This window comes from Mesoplodon densirostris, chromosome 6 (genome assembly GCF_025265405.1).
Source record: "Mesoplodon densirostris isolate mMesDen1 chromosome 6, mMesDen1 primary haplotype, whole genome shotgun sequence".
NCBI classification, from domain to species: domain Eukaryota; kingdom Metazoa; phylum Chordata; class Mammalia; order Artiodactyla; family Ziphiidae; genus Mesoplodon; species Mesoplodon densirostris.
The window spans coordinates 3,929,658-3,952,666 of record NC_082666.1 but is presented as its reverse complement, the minus strand read 5'-3'; the positions used below and the strand labels follow the sequence as shown (position 1 = coordinate 3,952,666).

Sequence of the window (23,009 nt, the reverse complement as noted above, 5' to 3'; positions counted from 1 at the left end):
GGCCATTGGAAAAGAAAAAAAAAAAAAAACCAGCATCTTAAGAAAAGTGCTGGAAGGTGTGTGCTTGGGTCAAAACGAAGGAAACGGAATGTGGTGTCTGGACAGGTGAACCCACGCTGGTTCCTCCCTGAGTGCCACCTTGATTATGTCACCCCCCCAGCTGTGGGAAGCGAGGGGCGCAGCACCCAGGTTGGGGAACCAGGCCTCTGCCTCTGCCTGTCAGCCTGGCCCCAGCCCACGGGGAAGGACGAACGGGTGTGCACAGCAACTCACGGGGCCCGTTCCTGCCAGGCCTCCGAGAGGGAGCCTCATCCAGGTGGAGGACCTCCTAGTTTGGGAGTGGACACAGAGAAGGAACTAGAGGCTCTGGCCCCCGAGTTCATGATCATCAGCAGACCTACACCCAGCCAGGCTGCTTGGGTTTAAACAGACTTGTGCCCCAATTCACAGCACTTTCTCATTTTCAGGGGAAACACAGAGGGCAAGTTCAGGATAATTCACTGATTCACTCCACAAATACTCATCGAGCGCCTCATCCAAGCTCGCACTGGGCTGAATGCTGCCGAGAAAAGCAAGGCGGCCTGAGGCCCGCACCGGGTCAGAGAGGTAATTGCGTTAGACCAGACCTGAGAGGGAGGGCAGGCCTCTGCCCCGTCTCCGCAAGGGAACTGCCTCTCCTTGAGCCCACAAATGATGTCAGACACACGTCACAGCTTTCTGCTGCTGCTTGATGTCTGTGTGCCTCCAGCTGATGGCCTTACAGCAAACACTGTCGCTGTCCATGTTTCTAAATCTGGTACACTGGCCCCACTGTTGTGAAATGTAAGCAACTTGCTTCTTGGAAGCCCAAAGCCTTTCCTGGGGCTGGTGATGTGAATCAGGGATGTGGGACAGGAAGGCCCTGGTCAGGGCAGCACCTGGCCTGCTGCCAGGAGGCGCGTCCAGGCTCCAGCTCAGCAAACCCCTGCACATACCCTTTCTCTCCAAGTCACGCTCGGCAAGGGAGCCTCCGGGCCTCCTCAGCAGGGTGGACTCAGCTGCCAGTGTCCTTCTGGCCAAGGGGCTCTGTGTTCCTTTAGGTCCCCTTGGACCCTTGTTGAGGGGCCTGACCTCACCAGGAGGCTGGGGTGTGTCCTGGGCATCCTAACAGCCTCGCCTAGCTGGGGATCCAGAAGGTCGCCCAGGAGCCCTGAGCAATCCTCTCCCTTGACCTTGGGCTTCCTCGTTCTTCCTGAAGATGTTCTTCCCATGTCCCTACCTTGTCACCCGTCACCTCCTCATCAGGAATGTCCTCCTCACCCCAACCCCCCCAGCCCCACTGGCTTCCTCTTCTGAGACTCTCACCCCCTCCTGATTAAGGGGCTGGTGCGTTCTGTCCCCCTGCTGAGCAGCTGAGCAGGTCCCCAGGGGCCAGCAACCAAGTCTCATCCTCCTTTCCTGGGGCCAGAGCTGCGAGGCGTCACACACGCAGCAGGACCTTTGGTGGCCTCCTCGTCGGCTGCCCCCCTCTCTGTGGCCACTGAGTGTTTGGTTACCTTTGTCTCCACCATCACTACCTCCTTACAAAGGCATCTTCTGCCAGCTGGTTGCAAGCTGCAGGAACCAGATGAGGCTGAGCCGGGTACAAGGGGGTTTATTCAAAGGCCAGCGTGGCTCAGAGAATCCTGCCCAGGCAGAAGGCAGGCCCGGGGCCACCTACCAGGAACAGTGCCCCACGTGAGGCCACCAAGGGGTGTGGGCGGAGCAGCACTGCTGCACTGGGCACCTGACACTGCAGCCTGTGTCCAGAATGCCGCTCACGCACGGCCACGGCCACCGGGAGCCGGGCTCTGCAGGGCCGCCAGGGAGAGCACCTCCCAGACCATGTCCAGAGCCGGGGCTCCGCTGAGCGGAGAAGCTCAGGGCACAGGCCCAGGGCAGGCAAGGCACTTTCGGCTGCGGGGGTGGGAGCCAGGGCGGGGCTTCACAGCCCGTTCTCTGCTCTGGCCTTGTAACCTGGGGCAAGGCCTGCCGGGGCCCTGCAACCTGAGGGGAGAAGCCACAGCAGGTGGAAAACACTGCTTATGGGATGAGCCTGGAAGCCAGGTGGCTCTGGGGACACTTGGTCAGGGGAGCTCGGAGCTGGGATGCCACGGAAGGCTCGCGGGGAGGGGCAGCATCAGGGCAGCAGGGAGGGAGGTCGAGGGCGGAGGGGCCTGGTGCGCGGACCGAAGCCAGAGGAGGAAAGGGCGGCGGGGCGGCGGGGGGAGGACGGGGGTCTGGCTCAGGTGCCCTACGCCTTGCTGCCTCTGCAGGCCTCCAACCCCAGGCCTCCGCTGAAGCTCCCTAGAACTTGGGCCAGACGCAACAAGGCTCGGGGCCCGAGGGACCGGGCGGAAGGGGCTGGCTGCACCTTGACAAGAGCATTTTGGGAACGAGCTGACTCCCAGGTTGCACGTTCATGTTGACAAAGTTATGAGGCTCCACGGCTGCTGGGGAAGCCCTCCCCTTCCTGGCTCTGTAAGTGGCACCCAAATTGTACACATCTATGAAAATACTTTAAAAGGGGAACATCCACGGCCTTTCTCCCCACCTAATTTCTCGCACACATTTATGTGATTAATTTCAGTTTCTTAAAATCTAACACCTTGAAACTCCAGGCCTGCTCATGAGTAATTATTTATAAACAGTGTCATAAAAGGCTGCTTGACTGCCAAGAGTAATCAACTTCTTCAACCCACTTCAAAGGAAATAAAAAAACCTTCCCATCCACAGAGCCTTTTGAGGTTTAACTAGGAGCATGATTTAAAATTCACAAGGAAACCCTTAGGTATTGGAGCTCTAATACACAGCTTTCTTGGACAAACGTTTGATAAAAAACGAAACATACCATTATATACACCATCGCCTGCTTTCATATTGCCCAGGGCTACTGTAAATGCTCACTTTGTACTAAATCTGGTTTTCTCGCAGCGAAGGGGCTGCCAGCCGGCGGCTCCCCTCACTCCCTCACGTGCACGCTCACCGCCAAGAGTCCAGAGACTTCTGTCCCTCTACACTAGCCACTGGCCATGCCACCGTGCGTCACAGCCAACCCCTACCCACCCAACACCCACATCCAGGAGGCAGAGGGTTGAGCGCCCGGCTGCCGTTAACACGGGCCACTGCATGGCCGGCAGGAGGCAGGACCGACTGACCCACTAGCCCGGGGCTGCAGAAGTGCTCGCTGGACATCAGGGGACCTCTCCAGGCCGCCTGTCCTCTTCTAGAACCACGAGGGCTGGGTGAAACTCTTTTCACCTTCCCCCTCTCCTAGAGGAATTCCGGAAGCATGGTCTTCTCCCCTCCTCCTCCGCCCCCCTCCTTCTCCCACGTTTTTCTTCACTTGTGGGTGGAGGCCTGGGCACAGGAGGGAAACCCAGAGATGCCCCTCTCTTCATTTAAGTGGTTGGCACTTGAGCCAAAGGGCAAAGATGTGCCAGCGTCCCTCAGAGCTGCCGGCCCAAGGCCTGGGAGTGGGGATGGAGGGCTCTGGGAACGAATCAACCCCTCAGAACAGTGGTTACTGGGATCCAATGACTCGACTCCCTGAGAGAGCATCTGGACCAAAAGCCTGGACTCCAGCCACGGGCGAGGACAGCCAGGAGGCCGGTCCCCAGCTCCAGCTGAACGGGGAGGGTCTGGATTCTCCACCCCTACTGGACAGCAACAGAGCAGGTGTAACATGGAGAAAGGAGGCGGGGCTCCGTGGAGGGCAGCCTCGGAAAGGAGGCCTGGGAACGAATGGAAAGGGGTGCTGAGGAGGGTGGAAGGAGGTGGGAAAGGGGAGAGGAGCAGGTGGCTGTAAGGCCAGCGCCCAAGAGGACTGTCCCGCCGATGCCGACTGCACTGCATCCGATGACATTTGAACTTAAAAATTCTGGTCAAGTGGATATTTTGACACTGGATGGAAATCATTTCTGCACACAGAGGAGCAAGATTAAAGCATAAAGATGGACTGTGCCTCAAATTTCAGGCTCTTGAAGTTCTAGCAGGGAGACTAACGAAGCCTTGAGGTCTGTGGTAGAACACACAGCGTGGCACACACGCCCCTAAACAGAATTTTTCAAACCATAAGTAGCAAGTGCCACCACAACCCAACTTAGGGTTCAAATGGTTCTATTATCATCAAGTATGGTTTTCATTTAGAAAAACCTCATTAAGCTTTTCTCAAGTGGACACTTGCATGGCACCACCTGAAGCCCGGTGGGAGCATCGGGGCCTTGTCATGCCTTCCCACGGTGTCACTGACCAGTCGCCATGGATGAGGCCGGAGCTTTTCCGCCTCCCTCTCTGTTACCAGACATGCCCATTTTACAGAGGAGGAAACTGAGGCCGAGAGAGAGCAATGATCTCTCGCCATTTCGTCGCACTTAACTAGGAGATGTGAACACCGATGTGCTGGAGGCTGCCTGGTGGGGGGGATGGCGGGAAGGGACACCTCCCCGAACTGCACTTCCCTGCACTTCCCTGCCTCTTGCTTCGCTCTTCACTTTGAGTTTACTTCACTGTTACTTTACCTTTATCGGGCCTTCAACTTTTACTTCTTTTGACTTTGCTTTGCTGTATTGATTGGGTGGGGGCCGTACGAGAGGGGAACACGGGCAGAAGTGCTCCCAGCAGCCCTCAAGTAACAGAACTTAGCAACACCGGGCCCCGCGAACAGCCGGGGGGCAGGGGGCTGCAGAAACGTCTTCCTCCGGCCAACGGAGGCCACTTGGTGAGGCCCGGGCAGCAAGCTGGGGTCCGGAGCAGGACCACCAGGAAGCAAGGGGGCTTCTCACCCCACAGAGCAGGTGAGCCTCCCTCCCGCCCCGACCAGAGCACCAAGGAACGGAGGCACCTTAGAAGACTCTCCACGGGGCAGACTGGATCCCCCACCTCCGTCACCACCCCCCCCCCCCCGCTCGGTCTCCACCTGGGGCACACGTGCTCACACTCAGCACCCGTTCTCGAATACGCCTCCCTGGAGGCTCAGAAAATGGCACTCCTGGGGCTCTCCACACCACACTGAACCACCCTGCTTAGGTCTCTGAAACGGCCCCTCACTCCGATGCCCTGACCCTGCCCAGGCCACGTGGAAGAGGCCAGGTGTCCCTGGCAAACTGCAGGCTTGGAGTCTCCTCTCTCCCCATTTCTTTTTTAAACTACTTAGCATCCTCTCTCATCTTAGGCCTCTGAACCCCACCACGGGGCATCTCAGGCCTCCACCCCTCTCGGCTGCACCAAGCCCTCACTTCACTGGTGCGCTCGTAGCTCCTTCAAAGCGGCTAATGCTCCGGTGGAAGAAATATCAAAGCTCTGAGACACTGGCCTCCCTAACAGCTCACACAGGACGGCAACGATCCTCCACGTGGGACGGAGCGCCTCCTCTCCCTCCTCCCTGTCCGGGGCGCCGGCCTTGGGTCTGGTCGGCCTGCACTCGCTTGGGCGAGGTTTAGGGAGCTCTGGAACTCATCAACGGGCGCCGGCAATGAGACCATCAGGAAAACCCGAGTGTTGCCTGTCTGGGTAGACCAGAAACCACATTTTCACCTGACAAGTGGAGTGATCACAGAGCTTAAACCCAACAGGCGACATCAGCTGGGGCGTGCCAAGGCATGAATAATTAATTCCGCGGGCCATTCTGAGGTTTTCATTTTAATCACTTGGCAGGAGAATTTGTATGAGTTGTGCTCCAAAAGAAATTAAGGCATTTTTCAATTAACCACCTCCCCAAGTTGGCAAAAACGTTCCCCACCCTGTTCTGACCTCCCTTTAGACTCGGAGAGGACAGTGTGGTTCCCAGAGGTTCCCAGGAGGGGGAGGGGAGGGAGACAGCTGGGGAGGGTGGGGGAGGCCCACTCCAGTGCTCACCGTAATCATTGTTTCGTTGTAGATGCTCAATCATGAATGGGATGGGGTCCTTGGGCTGCTGGATCAGGAGCTGCTCCAGCATGTTCTGTGGGCACAGGGCAGACACCCAGGTGGTTAGCACCTGCATGAGCACCCAAGGCCCCAGGCTCAGGTGGTCCAGCACCCTGGTATCACAGTGGATACCAGTTACGGGGCCTGATCTCCTCCCTGCCCCCCGCCCTAGCTGGCATCTGTTTGGGTCCCTGTGAGCAGAGGCGTGAGGGAGGGGCCGTGTGGGCTTTGCTGGGGAGGCACCCGGACAGAGGCGGAGCTGGAGGGATGGCGCCCCTGACTCAGAGCAGGCAGTTTCAGGGCCCTCGCCCCTCACTTCCTTGGTGACTCCCAGACCAGCCGTCTCTCGGTTTCTCTCCTGCGCTGCTCCCGTTCAGCCCTCAGAGCCCTAGCAAATGCTGTTCCTTCAGCTTGGAACACTTTTCCTCAGGCCTCAATGGAAACATACCTTCCCGATGATCCTCACTAGGTCAACCCTGTCATATGTTCCTGCAGCCCCCGTGCATCCCCTTTATCGCCTCCCCCTTGTCCCAGTGCCCGGCACAATCCCAGTAGGTGCCCCATGTGGATGACTGCTGGGGGACGTGGCCATCGCTGCTACCTGTGTCCCTCCAGAGTGGAACAGATATCTAAAAGAGTCCTGGGATTGTCTGGCTATTTAATTCTAAGGGAAAGCAGCTTCCACGGTTCCAGAACAAAAGGCTCAGAAATTAACCAGGTGGGTGACAGCAGCTGGGCTGGTGCACTAAGGAGCAGCCTTATGCCCTAGGGACAAGCAGGGAGGGGCTGTAGCCCTTTGGGGGCAGAGGGAGAGCAGGGCAGTAAAAACAGCATGAACCATGAGAAGTCCTAGCCCCACTCCGCTTCTCACCATCAACACCCTTCCCTTCTCTGGGCCTCAGGTTCCCTGCCCATTAAAAGGCACAGTTGGACGAGATCCCTAGTCATATATCACTGGTGAGATGGTGTGAGATGATTTTAGATGGTTCTCAGATGAATATTTTAAATTTCACTCGTACACAGTTGCATATCTAATGTGTATTAGAAAAATCAGTATGTCAAACCTACGATTTCAAGGATATTGCTTAGGATGAGGTGAAATAAGTTAATTTTTTTAAGTGGGTTGATTTAAAGAAATGATTAAGTTAAAATGGAAATATGGTATTGGTTATATGAATCTATACCTGTGATAATATTTCATAGACTCATACCCAAAAAATGAGTGCTGGTAAAAATGGATGAAATCCAAATAAGGTCTGTAGTCTAGTTAATTGTATTGTACCAATGTCAATTTCCTGATTTTGACAATGTACTACAGCTACCTTAGATGTTACTACTAGGGGAAGCTGGATCAAGGGTACACCAGAACTCTGTACTATTTTTGTAACTTCCTGTGGGTCTAAAATTATTTTAAGATAAAAACGTTGGCAATTCCCTGGCAGTCCAGTGGTTAGGACTCAGTGCTTTCACTGCTGGGGCCCAGGTTCAATCCCTGGTCAGGGAACTAAGATCCCATAGCCTCGCTGCACAGCAAAAAAAAAAAAAAAAAAAAAAGGCCAGAAAATGGAAATGGTAAAAACCATGGAGGGAGCACACAAATGACTAAGGACTGGAAATACTGGACCAAAAGCTTCCTCAGGCTGCTCCTTCTAACAACTGCTATGAGATACACCAGATTCTCTAGAGCGGAGCACAGTGCTCCCAGGAGTTGCCCCATCCTGCCCACCACCCGGTGACTTAGGACTCAGCTAGCCATCTTCTTTACTTAGATTGGCCACTCAGTTTTAGAAATCTCTCGTGTGCCCTCTATCAGTTAACACTTTCCAAAGGAAAGCCTCTGTTTGCTGGAGGGATGGAGACTCAGGTTTCTTAGTCTGAGTTCTTCTCTCAGAGCTGTTCAGAGGCTCAGATGGCCACTGGCATCACTAAGGAGGTGCCTCTGGGGATGAGGTATACCCGGAGGAGCAGACAAATGATCCAGCTTCCCTTTGGCCCTCAGAACCTCGGAGTGACTGACAGTTCCTCCAGTCCGGCTTCTGAAAGCCTTTACTTCCACGAGATGCAGAAGGGAAACCTGGAGCACATGCAGGGGCACGGCTTTGCCTAAGGTCACACAGGGAGTAGGTCGGTCAGGTCAGGAACTCAGGATGAGGGCTTGGGAGGTGCCCTGAACTCTTGGCCCTGAGGAGGAAGGGCCAGAGACGAAATGCTGCTGTCCAAACCACAGGGCTGCTGTCCCAGGAGGTGGCCCTCTCAGAGGACGGAGAGGGCCACCTTCAACGCAGACACTCCCCAGCTCAGAAACCAACACTGCAGACGCCCTGGAAATTGTCAGCACCAGATGAGCCCCTTGGAAACCACCTCTTGCAACCTGGCGTCTCACAGATGGGGTAACTGAGAAAAGGAAGGGACCTCTTCCAGATCATGGACTTGACTGGGGCGGGGCCAGGACCAAATCATGGCCAGCATGGCCTGCCCCCTTTCCTCCCTCCAGGGAGGGTCAGGAAGCATCTTTTGGTCGAGCACTCCCTTGGGATACGATGGCACAGGAGTCGAACAACCCAATTTGGGCGTCCTCTTGGGTAACAAACGTGACCCCTCCCTGATGCGGCGTCGCCGGCGCGCGGCCGGACCGCAGCAAGAGGTTCCCCGGCCACCGCCTGGTGTCGCGACAGGGCAGGGCTGCCCGGGTCACCTGCATCAACTCGAAGACGTGGTTCGCCTCCCCATACTGGGGCATTTCCGGGGGTATGCGGTGCGGGGCGGTGGTCGCGTCCATATCGCCGTGCAACGCGTCCGCTCCCTGGTGACCGCCGTCGCTAGGGCCTGCGTCATCAGCGCGCGCCGCTCCCTTGTGACCGCCGTCACCAGGGGTGCCGCGCCGTTGCGTCATCAGCACGCGTCGCCCCCGCCCACCGGAGAGGCTGGCTCCTGACGTTGGCAGCCGCTCCTCCTCCGGCGCGCTCAGCCGCCTGGGGCAAGTGCTTCCGTGCCCTGGCCTCGTCCGCGCCCCTCTGCGCGCCCCCAGCGGGGCACCTCAAGTCTCCTCCAGCTGTGGCCTTCTGGGGTCAGAGGTGTCCCCTGATAGGGCCCCCCTGTGCTGAGAGACCCCACTACATCCCGAGGGCACGTCGGCCCCCGAGAGGGCGGATCCTGCTTCTGGTTCCGTCAACGCGCCCTGGCCCAGGCGTTAGGAGCGCCTTGAGCCACCCCGGCTCTGCTCTCAGGGCCTCAGTTTCCCCATCTTTAAAATGAAGACACTGAGTAGATGTGGGGCAGGGTGCTTGAAAAAGAAGGGGCGGGAGGGTCGAGGGTCCGGTCGGAAACCCTCAGCCCAGCTTGCACCTTCTGAGCCCCCGAGACCCCGCCACTTGCTCCCGGGGCGGGGCGGGGCTGCTGCCCCGTGACCCGATTGCTATGGCACCGGCGGTAACAGTCTGGCCCGCGGCCCCGCCCCTTCTCACCTCCGATCTCCCCACCCGAACCCACCCCTCCTCCCAAGCCCTGGGAAGGGCCTCCCCGCCCCTTCGGGGTCCCAGACACGCACGGAGACACTCCAGCTTCAGGGCGCTCTGTGAGTGAAGGCCGCTCTAGGACAAGCAAGATTAAAGCAGGCCCGGGGAGGGCCCACCCAAGCCCTGGATTTGGAAACCGGAGGGTGAGGGGGGTGGAGAATGGAGGGGGCCGCCGCTGCTGCCGCTGCCCTGAGAGAGAGAGTTGGGGTGGGACGCGGAGGGGGGAAGGAGGTCTGCGAATCGTGTTAATCCCCGGTGGGCAGCCTGGTATCTGACGCGGCACTGAATTGGGAGCTCTAGCTCTTGTCCGTTGCTGTTCTTAGGAGGAGCTACCATAATGTGAACATTATGGAGAAGGAGTATGGCATAGTCAATACAGATTGCCCAGAGTTCAAATCCTGGCTCCGCCCTTACTAGCTGTGCAAGCCTGCTCTGTGCCTCACTTTCCTCCCCTATTAAGTGGGGATTATGGAAGGTTTCCATGAACTAATATGTCAGAAGTATTAGACAGTAACTGGTGTGTAGTAAGTGCACAATGCATAGGGGTTACTATTAGTAATATATCTCATTTAAGCTTTGCACCAACCCTGAGAAATAGGTACCTTCATTCCCATTTTACGGGTGAGAAATTGGAGGCTCAGAACGGTAAAAATTGGTTAGCTGAGCCATTTCCATTTTCTGGACCTCTTTCCCCATCAGCTGTTAATCATGGAGCATTAGAATCAGAGGAGCCCTTGAAAAGCCTCTAATCCAAACTCCCTCATTTTACAGATGGATAAACTGAGGCCTGGAAAGGGGGAAATTCTAGGCCAAGGTCACTTGTTAAAGGTAGAGCCAGGCTGGAACTAGCCGTCCTGACTCCTAGCCAAAGCCTTTTCCAGCAGCTACCAGCCCGGAGACATGCCCTCCAAGGGGAAGAGGCTCGCTCCCCCTCAGAACTGCCTTCTCAGAGCACGTACACACTTTGGTAGGCTTGTCAAATTCAACTGCAAAGACAGCTGGGGAAGAAAAGGAAGCTGCCTCACTCTGAACAAAGAACACAAACCACCAAGCCTGCAATTTGCACTGGAGAGGTTCAGTTTGCTTCCTGGACATTTCTGAAGTGACTTGCCTTCCTCCTCATTTATTTTAAGCCCTAGGCGCTTTTCATACCACGATTTAATCTTCTTTAGCAGCCTGAAAAAATACAAATCAATTAAAGCCTAAAACCGATCGGGTAATCATTTTTTTCCTTCCTCCTCCCCCAGATCAAGAAGTGCCTGCACCCTGTGCCTTTCATCCAGACTAATCTGACTGCAGTGACTCTTGTTCAAGGGACGATCACTTTGGATAGCTTATTACAGCTCCTCTCACGATACTCCTGGTGTGCATGTCACAAGTCGATAGGATCAAGAACCAAGTCGGTTTTGCTCTCAGGGGCTCTTGGGGCCACCAGTCAAGGTAGGGCTGCTGTATCCCTAGAGAACTTGGCAGTTCCAGGAGGGTGGCAGGGAGCTGGGCACACAGGGCAGCCCCCTGAATGCTAGTCCTCGTTGCTCTGGGATGGGGAACAGGGAACAGTCTCACTCGAGCGGAAGCGAGGCCCAAGGGTCTAGGTAGTGCAGGCCCTTGGTGTCCACTCTCCACCCCCACCCCAGCCACAGTCAATCTGGTATCTGGCGTGTTTCTCTTAATGGACCATCACTGGGGGCTGGGGGGCGGGGGAAGGAAGGGAGGTACCCAAGTTAAGATCCCAGGCTAAATAAAGTCGGGCAAAACTGAGTGGGGAAGCCGGTTTGCTCCCATCCTAGCTGCCTGACCTCGGCTTTGTCATCTGTCATGTGGGGGTGATCGTGGTACCCCGCTGAAAGGGCTGTAGCAAGGACCTGAGGTGATGCCTGTCCAGGGTTTACCTAGAGCCTCATCGAACTGGCTGTTATTAGGAGGACTGGCCCAAGCCATCTGGGATCTCGTTGAAGGCTGCATCTTGGCTCCAGTTCACCCTGCCCTGCACCCACCCACCTCCTGCAAATGCCCCTCTTGCAGACTGTGTAGCCCTTCTGGCCATTCCCATCTGGCTTCCCTGCTTGCTTTTCTCCTTCTCTAAACTACCGTTCACTTCACTTCACCTCATTGTCCGCCTCCCATTCCTAACGTCCCTCCAGGGTAGGGAGTCTTGTCTATTTTGTTCAATGCTGTGTATCCGGCCCAGCACCCTGCAGGTGTCCGGCAGTTGGTAGGCACTGCAGTATAAATGAATGAACGAATGAGTGAACGCCTGGAGGGCTCTGCACCTCCTTGGCTGGAAGCTTCCGGGTTCGCTCTCACAGCTCTGCCTGACAGTGGGCCCTCAGCCTCGCCCTGCCCACCGCCCCTGCGCCTGCTCACGACATTCCCTCTTCCCACCCTCTGCCCAGGGTCCCACCCCTCTGCTCACCTGCCCTCCTCCTCTCCAAAGCCAGCCTTCTTTTCTTTTCTATAAATTTATTTATGTATTTATTTATTTTTGTCTGCGTTGGGTCTTCGTTGCTGCACATGGGCTTTCTCTAGTTGCGGCGAGCGGGGGCTACTGTTCGTTGCGGTGCGCGGGCTTCTCATCGCAGTGGCTTCTCTTGTGGAGCACGGGCTCTAGGCGCGCGGGCTCAGTAGTTGCAGCGTGTGGGCGCAGTCATTGTGGCTCACGGGTCCTAGAGCTTAGGCTCAGTAGTTGTGGTGCACGGGCTTAGTTGCTCTGCGGCATGTGGGATCTTCCCGGACCAGGGCTCGAACCCGTGTCCTCTGCCTTGGCAGGCGGATTCTTAACCACTGCGCCACCAGGGAAGCCCCCAGCCTTCTTTTCAAACCTTCCCTCCCCCAGGAGGTCGAGCCCTCAGCAGCCCTGGCTTCTTTCAGGGTGCACATCACGCCTGCTTTTACCTATCTTGATGGCTGCGTTTCTGGCACCCCCTTACCTTTTGCAGCGAGGTGTGGGCCTCGCTCTCCTCGCCCTAGGCCAGGTCCTGGTAAGCCTGCCTCCATGCGAGGTGACAGAAAACCGCTGCACCCCGGGCTGACTCATTTCTGCCTCCAGGATGGGGCCAGGGGGCCTTGGCTGGCTGTGGCATGTGTTCAACAAACAGCAGGTCCCACGGCGTCCCCACAGCCCGGCTCCCCTCCCAGCTTGTGCTAAATGGGCAGGAGGTTGAGTAGAAGGAGGCCACTGCCCCACGTGGCCCTGTACCAGGCCTGTCCCCAGTGCAGCTGCGCTGCTCTGTTGGCAAACACAGGCTACGGCTCCCAGGGGTGGCCTCAGGACGCTGCCGCTGAAGCTGCTCCATTCAGTTTGCAATAGACCCACCTGGGCTGGTGGGGCATGATTGTCGGGCCCCCTCCTGGCATGGCTCCTTTTTTTTTTCTCGGCCGTGCCTCACAGCATGCGGGACCTTAGCTCCCCGACCAGGGATTGAACACGCGCCCTCAGTGGTGAAAGCTCAGACCGCCAGGGAATTCCCTGGCGCGGCTCCTTTATGGCAGCAGGGCTGCGTTTAGCTCCCAGCCCAGGACTGCGGCTCCCAGCTCCAGCTCCCCAGCCCTCCGAAGTTCTCTGATTCACCCCTCCCATCGTGTCGTGGAGGCCACCTGGTGGTCTGTTCTCCTTTCATCCCCCTGATGCCGTCTCCTCCTACCACAGAGACTCCCTCATTCCGGTCCTGCTGTGTGAGGATGCTGAGGGAGACCCAGCAGAAAGCAAGCCTCCTCTCCACCTGGGACCTGGCAGGAAGCCTGGATGTGTCCTCCACACACACACACCCCCCACCCCAGTGTTCTGGCCCCTTCCACTTGCAGCATCCCACTGGGGCCCTACCTCAGCGCAGCCTCCTCTGACCGACAGGGGGCACGTCCAAGCCTGGGCTCCATGTGTGCTAGGGTCTCGTGGTGCAGGGACAGCCGGCCGTGGCACCTTCAAGGATGCTGCGCGTGCTCAGCAAAACTGTGACGACATGGAGGGCAGAACCCGCTGCCTTGCTCTGCTCAGAGGAGATTCTGGACACGTCGTGGACCTCCTGGATGACACTGGGACACTTTGTGAGGCACCAAAAGACAGTACTCCCCGCAGCGTCAATGTCTCCAACCAGGGTCATCCCTGCAAACTCCACAGGAGGCAGGGAGGGGCACCAGCGGCCAACCCCACCCTGGGGATGGGCAGACCTCACCTCAGGGCTCCTGCCCCAAGCACAGAGTTGGGAAACGGCATCTCCTCAGACTCGACTAGAAGGGTCTCAGTGCCGACCCTTCCCCTGCTTAGCCTGGAAAGGATCCTTAGACTTTCCCACCAGCTGCAGAGTGGCAGATGTTTTACAACAATTTGGTCCCAACTGATAAAATCACAGATTTTACATGCTGTGACACATTTCTCCATCCCGGCCTTTGCTGACACCACAGGGAGGTGCTGGAGGCCGTGTGTGTGTGTGTGTGAGAGAGAGAGAGACACCCACAATCTGGAGAAACTGAGGCCCGGAGAAACTCATGTCTACAGCTGAGGGAAGGAAGTCTTGTTTCACGGCAAAGAACGTGCCTCTGGAGGGTAAATGGGCTTGGGTCGGGCTTGGCTCCGTCGCGGACAGCCTGCCGGGTTCTCGAGCAAGTGCACAGCCTCCTAGGGCCTCATTTCCTTCTCTGCAAAATGGGGATGAAAACAGTCCCTGCTCCCCAGCGTTGTGGGGAGCTGCTCAGCCCCGTGCGCCGCTGAGAGGGGCCGTGGGCATCTCGCAACCCCCGAGCTGGATCCGCGGGTCTGGCCCTGGGAGCTCAAGACTCTCCCCTTCCTTGCACAGACGCCTCCTTGCCTGTGAATGAGCAGACAGGATGATGAATGAGGTGAAAGAATCCCTTCGAAGTGTGGAGCAGAAGTACCAGCTCTTCCAGCAGCAGCAGTTCACCTTCATCGCTGCCCCGGAGCACTGCAGGGAGAATGCCCACGACAAGATCCGGCCCATCTCCAGCATTGGGCAGGTGGAGGCTCCTGGGCTCGCGGGCGGGGCCAGGCCTCGTCCCCTCACTTGAACGCTGAATAAAAACCCAAGGCCCAGAGAGGGCCAGTGCATGTGTGCCAGAATCAGGACTCAGATCCTAACTGGTGGATGAGCCGTTCACTCATTCCCTCACCAAATATGTGAGTGAACGGCAAAGCGGTTGAAAAGTGTGGGCTCAAGACTCAGCCGGCCAGGGTTTGAGTCCCGGCTCTACCACATGCCACCTCTGTGACTTCGGGCCAGTGATCCACCTCTCTTTACACATTTCATCTGGGAAATGTACAAAGAGCAGCACACACCTCCTAGGGCTGTTGTGCGGATTTAATGAGATCATCAGCAGAACCCACTCTGTCGGCACCTGGTGTTGTCGGCCTGGGCTCAGGACAGGGAGGTATGGCGAACAGATGCACACGGTCCCAGCCACTGGGTTCCACTGCGGTTTAGGAACTGCGACCTGCCACGCACATTGCTAGTCACATTTGCAGATGTGTGCAACCCTTGCCTGGCAGCATCCTTCAAAAATTTTTTTTAATTTTTGTAAAAATTTCTCCCAGTTTTTTAACTTGAAATTTTAAAAACCTACAGAAAACGAACACCCATATAACTTTCACCTAGATACATCAGTTTGTAATATTTAGGGTGCACCCTTGTTTGTATGTACCCTCTTTCCTCCAAACTATTTAAAAGTAAATTGGCTGCATCCTTTTCAGCCCAGCCCCCAAAGGTTCAGACTTCCAGGGGCATGGAACAGGTTTTCAGTATCAGGAAGGGGCACCTGAGATGCCCCCCACCTCTGCTCAGAATCTACATCAGGGCTGAGTGACCCCGACCCACTCCTCCTTGCCTTAGGTTCAAGAAGGCTTTTGGTAGATAATGGCCCCATGTGTGTTGACTCTCAACCCTCACCCTGCCCTTCCTAGACTGAGGTATCCAAAGGTTACCTGCACACACACCTGTGACACTGTGACAGGTGCTCTGTTGACACCTGTAGCCCAGTGACGCTGCTCTGTTGTAGTTACACCACAGTGCAGGTTCCTCCTTACACCCTGCCCCGCCCCGGACCCCAGGGCAGGTGTGTGTGGGTGTTTGGGCCTACAAGGTGGGTATCAAAAACCTCTACCCCCCTACAAAGCTATTGTACTTGGGAAGAAGCTACTTGAGGTCACTTGGGGAGACATCCCTAGTGACAAAACGTCAACCAGTGGCAGCAGGAAAACCCTGGTTGTCTTAGAACTTTCTGGGTGCTGGAGGAGGTAGGCGATGCCCCCTGCCACCCAACCGTGGAGAGCAGGACCATGTGAGATGGGTCAGTTAGTCCCGCCTGGACTGCAGCCAACTCCTCCCCAGCCCTTGCCCAATCCCAGATCCAGAGTGACTGGGGGTTCCGGGTGTGGAGAGAGTCCTGAGCCAGGGAGGATCCCCACTGCTCCCCAAGGAAAGGAGTTGAAATTAGATCAATTTTATCACTATTCTTAGCACCTTTTATGGCTTAAGAAAGGTTTCCCTCCCACTAAGACATGTTCACATGGGAGGTTTCATTTTGCTTTTAGTATTTAAGCTCTCCATTCTCTTAGAGTTGATTTTTGTCTATGGCGTGATGTGGAGCCTACATTTTTTTCCTCACATAGATCATTGTTTTCCCAGCTCTACTTACTGACTTGTCCCTCCTTTCTCTAGCCTTGGAAGCACAGGATAACAAAACTACAAAGGATTCTAGTTTGCTCCTCAGTCTGGGTGGCCCAAACCAGTGGTTCTCAAAGTGGGTCCTCTAGGTGGGACCATGGCATAAAGTGTCAGGGATGAGCCCTCTTTGCTGCAGGTGTTGGCTTAGGTGCCTGGGACTGGTGAGAGGTATGGGGCTGAGAGCCCTCGAGCTGGGGTGAATAAGCAGGGCACTTCACCTCTCTGGGCCTCGGTATTCATCTGTAAAATGAGCACTTAAAAAGGTACCCAGTGTATGGCATTTAGGTGAGGACTGAGTGAGCTCAGGCCTGCAAAGCCTTCTGCATGGTGCCCGGGACACTTCAAGATGTTCGCTGTCTATAGACCCGAATGCTTACACGTTACTGGCCTCTGCCTCATGACTCTGGGAGGGCCAAGGCAGGTGATCCCGGATCCTCCCGGCTCACTCCACGCGGGCCAGCGCAGGTGCAGAGCTACATGGAGCACTACTGCAGCAACTCCACAGACCGGCGCATCCCGCTCGTGTTCCTGGACATCTGCACAGAGGTCGGCAAGCTGTGCCAGCACTTTGAGGCACTGCACTCAGGCACCCCCGTCACCAACCACCTCCTCGAGAAATGCAAGACCCTCGTTAGCCAAAGCAAAGGCTTAAGCAGCCTGCGAGCCAAGTAAGACCCTTCTGATCCGGTTCCCGAGTCCTCAGCGCCTGCGTGTGGGAGGAGGGGGGAGGGGTCGGGGACGGGAGAGGAGGGGTCCTGGAGGAAGGGTGGGCTTTTGCTGAGAGGGCAGGTGCGTCTAAGCTGGTGAATCACAGGTGACTGTCCAGACGTCCCTGGCTGGGAAGTCCTAGGCCCCTTGATTTAGTGGACTGACTCTGACCCAACAAATCATTTTATTGAAAATGAGGGATTCTGAGGCCCAGATTTAGTAGGACACAAATCCTTTTGCTGGAGCCTGCACCAGGCCAGGAGAAGGGGGTCACAGACCAGTTGTTCCCAGAAGCCCAGGAAGAAGTGGGATGTCTGGAGTCCAGTCCCATGGATGTCAGCACCACCAGCGTGGTCCCCTAATTCTGAGCCCTGGGGAATCCGCAGCACAGAGTACCAAATTCTGGAGGAAGCTGTTTAGATACTACAGTGAGACGAGTCAGAGGGGCTAAACGGTGTACTTGGGAGTGATCAGAGCAGGCTTCCACAGCTCATGACCCACGCCTTTCACACCGGGATCTCCTGGGGGCTCCTGGGCCCTAAACCCGCTCAACCACCATGTCTGGCACCGAGAGCCTGGCCTGGTGGGCGCACAGCTCTAAAACCTCCCACTGGGGTTCTGCAGCGGGGGCAGCTTTAGAAACCCCTGCCCGAGGTCTGGGCCGCGGCACGGGAGTCCCTGGGGCAGGGCTCAGCTGGCCCCTCTTGCCTCCCTGCAGGTGCCCTCCCGACATGGCGAACCACCTCAGCTGCCACAAGGCCAAGAACCACTGTGGAGGCGTGGTCAGCCTCATCCCCATCGTCCTAGACGTGATGAAAGAATGGGTCGCCCACTCGGAGAAGCTGCCCCGCAAAGCTCTGCAGCACGTGAGTGAGCCCCAGGCAGCCACCAGGGCAGCCGCTCGTGCTCCCCAGGCCACAGGAACCCAGCCTCGGCTAAGAAAAGACAAGTGTGGGCAACTGACACAGGACAGCCTCAAACCTATAGGGGCAAAACAGAGTGTTCAGAACTGCCCTGGAGACCAGCTGGTGGGAAACTGTAACTCAGCCGGTGACCTGCTTGATCCCAGTCCCATCCTGTCCCATCCCGTCCCGTGGGGCACTTTGCTACTAAGCTTGGTTTCCACTAGTTGATCCATTTTCACTGGTGCCCACAGTCTTTGCCACTTATTAACCCCCAAGGGGACCACCCCATGTATGACTGAGAACCTCTTTCCCTCTCGTGCTGGAACTTCTAACTTTTCCTCGCCTCCGAGCGTCAGGCTCCATATGGATGAAGAGGACCCTCACTTAGTGTTGCTTGTAGAGGGTGTCCCGGGGAGGCCGGGAAAGGGCCAGGGCACCGACTGTCCCGCCCAGGTCCAGCCTTCCCAGCTGAGCCGTGCAGCTGGAGGAGGCCACTCAGCTCCCTTCCCGCCGCAGCGGCAGCCACAGGCGAGACCCCACTCTCAGCAAGACAGGGCTGCTCCCGCCTCCCAGGATGCTGAGGGCAGCACGCTGAACTGCTCAGTGTGATCTGGTCTCTGGACCAAAGCCCAAAGGGGAACGAACCCGCCTTGCCTCTCCTTTACTTGGGAGAGAGACTGAGAGAAGCCAGAAGAACTGATTTTGTGGTTCCCGTCCGAGGACAGTTACCTGGTTTTCACAACACAATTGAGGCCCAGACGTTGTAAAACGTGTCACCGGCTTCCGAGCTTTTGCCAGAAGTGTTGTCTGAGTGTTGGTTTTCGCCTTCACAGGGGGCGACTTAGCTTCTGTATTCTCGCTTCCTCGGGGGCGACAGTCAGGAATAAAAAGGGTTCTGCCACCTCTTTGCCTGGCCTGGTTTCCTGGGACTTATCCCTTAAAGAAAACGACATTCACCCTAAGACCCCAGAAGATGCTGGGCAGTAGCCTCACAAGCAAAACCACTAGCAAAGCGCTACCTCTGTGGAGGGGAACACACCCCGCTCCAAACAGGGTCTGCTGTGAAGAGGTTCCTGCCTAAGGCCCACAGAAGGCCAGCCCGGTAACTCCTTGTATAGTCAGAGACCTACTCAGACAAGAACATCTGAATTTTCCAGACAAAACTTACAACTGCCACCTCGACGTCCTGTCCCAAAGGAGCTGCTCCCGCTGTTAAATGGGCAGAGCCAACCGACTTCCAGGGCAGCTGGGCAGAAGCGAGCAGTGGAAAACCACACTGCAGACGTAGCCCTTCCCCACTGGTCCTTTCCCAGTAAGGCCAGGGTGGATCTTGCAATCGTTTAAAGGCAGTTTCCTTCCTTCCTCCAAACACCTGACGGCGTAGGGAAGGTGGTGGACGCGAGCTGCACTCCCTCCTCAGCACGCTCGTAAGACACAATCGGCGAGGCTCAGGGTCTGTAAGCGTTTGACCACTTCGGTGCCGCCTGCGCTCCTCCAAAAGGGCTGTATTAAACCCGATGTGCCGGCCAACCCCTAGGAAGGCAAGCACACACCAAAAGCAAGGCTGGATGGCTGTGCAGACCCGGCCCGCCACCTGCTTTTGAGAGCTTTCTGATAGAGATGGCTCCAGTCACCTCCCCCCACACCACCATGACACTTTGTGGGAAGAGCGTGAACTTGAGGCAGATAAAGGTAGGATTTGTGGCTCTTTGCCAGAACAAAAGGATCTTACAGGGACTAAAGCCAGATTCCACGTGTCAGCACCCCCTCCAGCCACCCAAGGTAACCAACCAATCCAGACCCTGAGGCTTTCCATCTCTGGACAAGTTCCTACTTTGCCTATACGCCCCTCAGAGGCCAACACGAGTCACTTCATGTCAATACAGCAAAGTAGTGCAAAACAATAAATTTTTATTTGTTCACAGTTAAACACAAGCAACTGCCTTGACATTTTAGAACATTCTAAGAAGGACAGCAAACCCTTTTGATTCCAATTCCCATTCACTAAGATTGTACCATTTCCTCTTGCAGTTCGCATTTATGGCATCTGACGTGGATTGTTTGACATGCTTTTAAGATCAAGACGGGAAGGTGTAAACCTTTTGACAAGAGATGACTTTCTTAAATTGAGCTAAAAGCAGTCAGCCAAAAAAAACCTGTTTTTCAGTGATGGGACCCCTTTAAACTGCAAGTTAGCCACATACGGTTGATCCATGATTGAGTTACAAAACTAGATTATGTCTTAGCAAAATCTGTGCCTCCACGATATATTTATGGTCCATAGACGTCTTCTGAAAAGTGATCACTGATTCTTCCTAGTGCAAAATGCCTGGCTGCCTCTTCAATAAGCCAAAGTATCTGCTGCCAAGAGCAGCGCCGTACCCTCCTGTCCAAACACTGTATCAGGTGGGGAAAGGGAGGAGGGGTTGGCCTGGCGGGGAAGGGTCTCCTCTAAAAGGTCTACTCCAATGGTTCACCTAGTCTACTTATCCCCGAGGATGGACAATTTTGTGGCACCGGGACGGGAAGTGGGAGAGAAAGCTCCTCTGCCATCGTTAACTCGTTTCAAGGCCAGAAGCCGTCGTGGGCCCAGGTGCTCGACTATCGCAGGCAGGTTCCCCTTGTAGCTACAGCCATCTTCTCTCAGGGCGGCACATACAGACTGCAGGACGGAGTGGAGAAGACGGAAACACCGCTCCCCCGGGCACATCAGAGTCACGGATGGGGAAACGAGCCACGTGGGGATAAGGGTCACAGCAGCAGCCCGGGGGCCAGGCCCCAACCTCAATGTGTTCTTTCATCTATAAAGAAAAGCTTAATCAAGTGCAATCAATTCCTCTGTCGTGGTCTGGGGGAGGGCAAGGGCACATGTCAGAGAACTCTGGATGTAAACAGATACGCAAACATCTTCGCATACTCGTGGCTGGTCAATTTTAACGCACGTACCTCGAACAGTGAAAATGCCCAGAGTGAGACGTGCCGATTTTGGGTCATTCCACGAAAGACAGCTTTCTTCCCCATGCGAGACACACGCTTCTGGGTGGGCTCGGGCTGCTCCCGGAGCCACTCTGAGGAGACGGCAGCTTCTCAGAGCATCCGCACAAGGTGGGTGGCACTCCACCTCGAGAGCAGCTCTGCACTGAGTCTTCAGTCTGCCTAAACCCTCCTGAGACCCGTCCACACTTTCTAACACCTCTTACTGCTTTTGGTTAGAAAAACCGCATCTCCATGTAGTACTGTCTTTCACTTGTTCTTCAGTTATTTCTTTCTGGCTTCAAGTGGTATGTTCTAGTATTTGGTGAAAATTCACATTGACTGGTCATAGCACTTTTGTTATATTCTCTACACAGAAACACCCAATTTTTTTTACTCTTGACTGTGAGTCTGAACCTCTGTGGTCTCCACGGACCCTCCCTCATCATCATGATCATCTTATTTATCCTTTTTACAAAACTACTAGAGTTTTTATCTTTTTCAACAAAAACACTGGGAACTACATGTGCTGTTGCAAATGGGGACGGCCCAGGTCTGGAGTTTTGTTTCCCACTGTCCTGGTTTTGCCCAGTGGGAAGCCGGCCTCTGTGGCCATGGTGGCACGGTGGACTAATCTTTCCAACTGTCAGTGGCTTCCAGGACATTTTCCTGGATTGTAACAGTTTACCTTTTAAGAGGAGTTTGGACTATTTCCACCTAAACACATTACATATATTCTGGCTCACAAAGCAGCTTATCTATCATTTCTCTCTCCACTCACAGAGCCCAATAAGAACCTTCAGCAGCTTATTCCCAAAGGTTGGGCGGTTTTCCCTCCTGAAAAACCCTGCTGACAAACCTAGGGAGGTCACATCTACCCACACCTTATATGGTTGGTCCCAGCACTCATCTCCAAGGAAACCTCCGACCCAAGAAATGGTCTTCATCTCCTACCTTTGGATTTCAGTTAGTTTTCTTATTCATGACCAGATATTTCTTCCAATTCCACAGTAACAAATTTCATAGACTTGTGACAGAACCTTGTCAAAAGCTTTTTTAAAATCCATGGAAGTTCTGTCTGATAGAGACCCATGTACTTATCTACCTGCAGTCGATTCAGGGACTCAGTTTCTCTATGGAGACCATGCTACCATCTCCCCTCCCGCCCCCACCCCCACCCCCCGCAATGACACTGTAGTGCTCCCTTTTAAAACAAGGTTTCACGCTCCCAAGGCTTGCAAGAAGCAGACTCCAATCTTCTCTCAGGGTCTATGCTGACCCTGGTTAGTGTCAGGTGGTGAGCGGAACAGGTTATGGACACTGGCCAAACAGCTCTGAAGCAGGCAAGCCTGCTCCAAGCGACTCCAGTGGAGGTTAACCCTAACGTCTGTGAATACAGGCTCTGCCTTGAATGTGACAGTTCTACTGCCTTTGCCCTGCCTGTTCCCAGGCCTGAATTCTCTCTCGGGAGCTCCTCTACCACTAACACCTTTTCCATCCTTAAAAATACTCACTGCAGCATAATTGAGCGACCTGCTGACTCTTGGCAAGTCTGTCATTTTCAAAACCAAACCAAACTTTATTATTGACTCAAGTCCTTTGCAATATAAAAGCCTAAATTTTCAGGCTGGGTAACTTCAGCATGACTCCAGGCCTCCATCCCCCAGCCTTGGCTGAATAAAATCCATGGCCTCCTGGAGCCCAAAGGAAGCTGAGTACAGCTGCTGGGTCAGCCATGGTTATAAAGCTGAGCAAACGGATGCCCCGGCTGGAGGAGTATGCCAAGGGCCTCCAGCCCGGGCCCCAGTCCACTTTACCACGCTGCCTCCTTCTTCCCTGTATTTTTACCATCTGTCCATTAAACAATTTTTTTTCTTTCTTTACATTGGCCTCCTTGCTTTTGCAGTTAGGGTAAAGGCTTTGATTTAAGTGCCTGGTATCTTTGTTCTGTGGCACAGATCTCCTGGGCTTGAGGAGGGGATAAGCATTTAGAAAACAGTTTTAATAGTTACCTTGTAACTTTTCTTTTCCTGGATTTGTTCATGTTTTCCTTTTCTAAATAAAACTGTAATAGGAAACCAGAACGTATTGGATTTTAAGCCTTCCTTTGGAAAAAGCTGAATTAAACATCCATGGTGTCATTAATACTCCACATCAGGCATCCAGCGGCAATTGCTGGCCCCGCGCTGGGCTGGAGCAGTCGGGCACACCCCCCCCACCTCAAGCTGGGATCCATCAGTCACACCCAGAAATCCTGTCCCAAGAGGTGGTCTGCCAGTACAGCCATGGTGACATGGAGTCTCCTTCTC

The 23,009-nt window shown here is 55.1% G+C and overlaps 2 protein-coding genes across 2 annotated transcripts in view; one reads left to right on the top strand and one right to left on the bottom strand.

The window, feature by feature from the left end:
- Positions 1-8,761, bottom strand: part of AK8 (adenylate kinase 8) — a 130,134-nt gene extending 121,373 nt beyond the window's left edge. The window contains exons 1-2 of the mRNA XM_060102694.1: positions 8,621-8,761; positions 5,875-5,959 (exon numbers count right to left, since the gene is read on the bottom strand). Of these exons, the coding sequence (XP_059958677.1) occupies positions 5,875-5,959; positions 8,621-8,704 (169 nt within the window). The 5' untranslated portion in view covers positions 8,705-8,761. The remainder of the gene's footprint in view (positions 1-5,874; positions 5,960-8,620) is intronic.
- A 436-nt stretch (positions 8,762-9,197) lies between these two features.
- On the top strand, positions 9,198-17,947 carry SPACA9 (sperm acrosome associated 9). The gene is given in 6 exon segments (XM_060101038.1): positions 9,198-9,583; positions 10,688-10,880; positions 13,090-14,411; positions 16,580-16,782; positions 17,541-17,821; positions 17,824-17,947. Coding segments are annotated over 4 exon segments (672 nt in total). The 5' UTR covers positions 9,198-9,583; positions 10,688-10,880; positions 13,090-14,264; the 3' UTR covers positions 17,865-17,947.
- Positions 17,948-23,009: the final 5,062 nt, after the last annotated feature.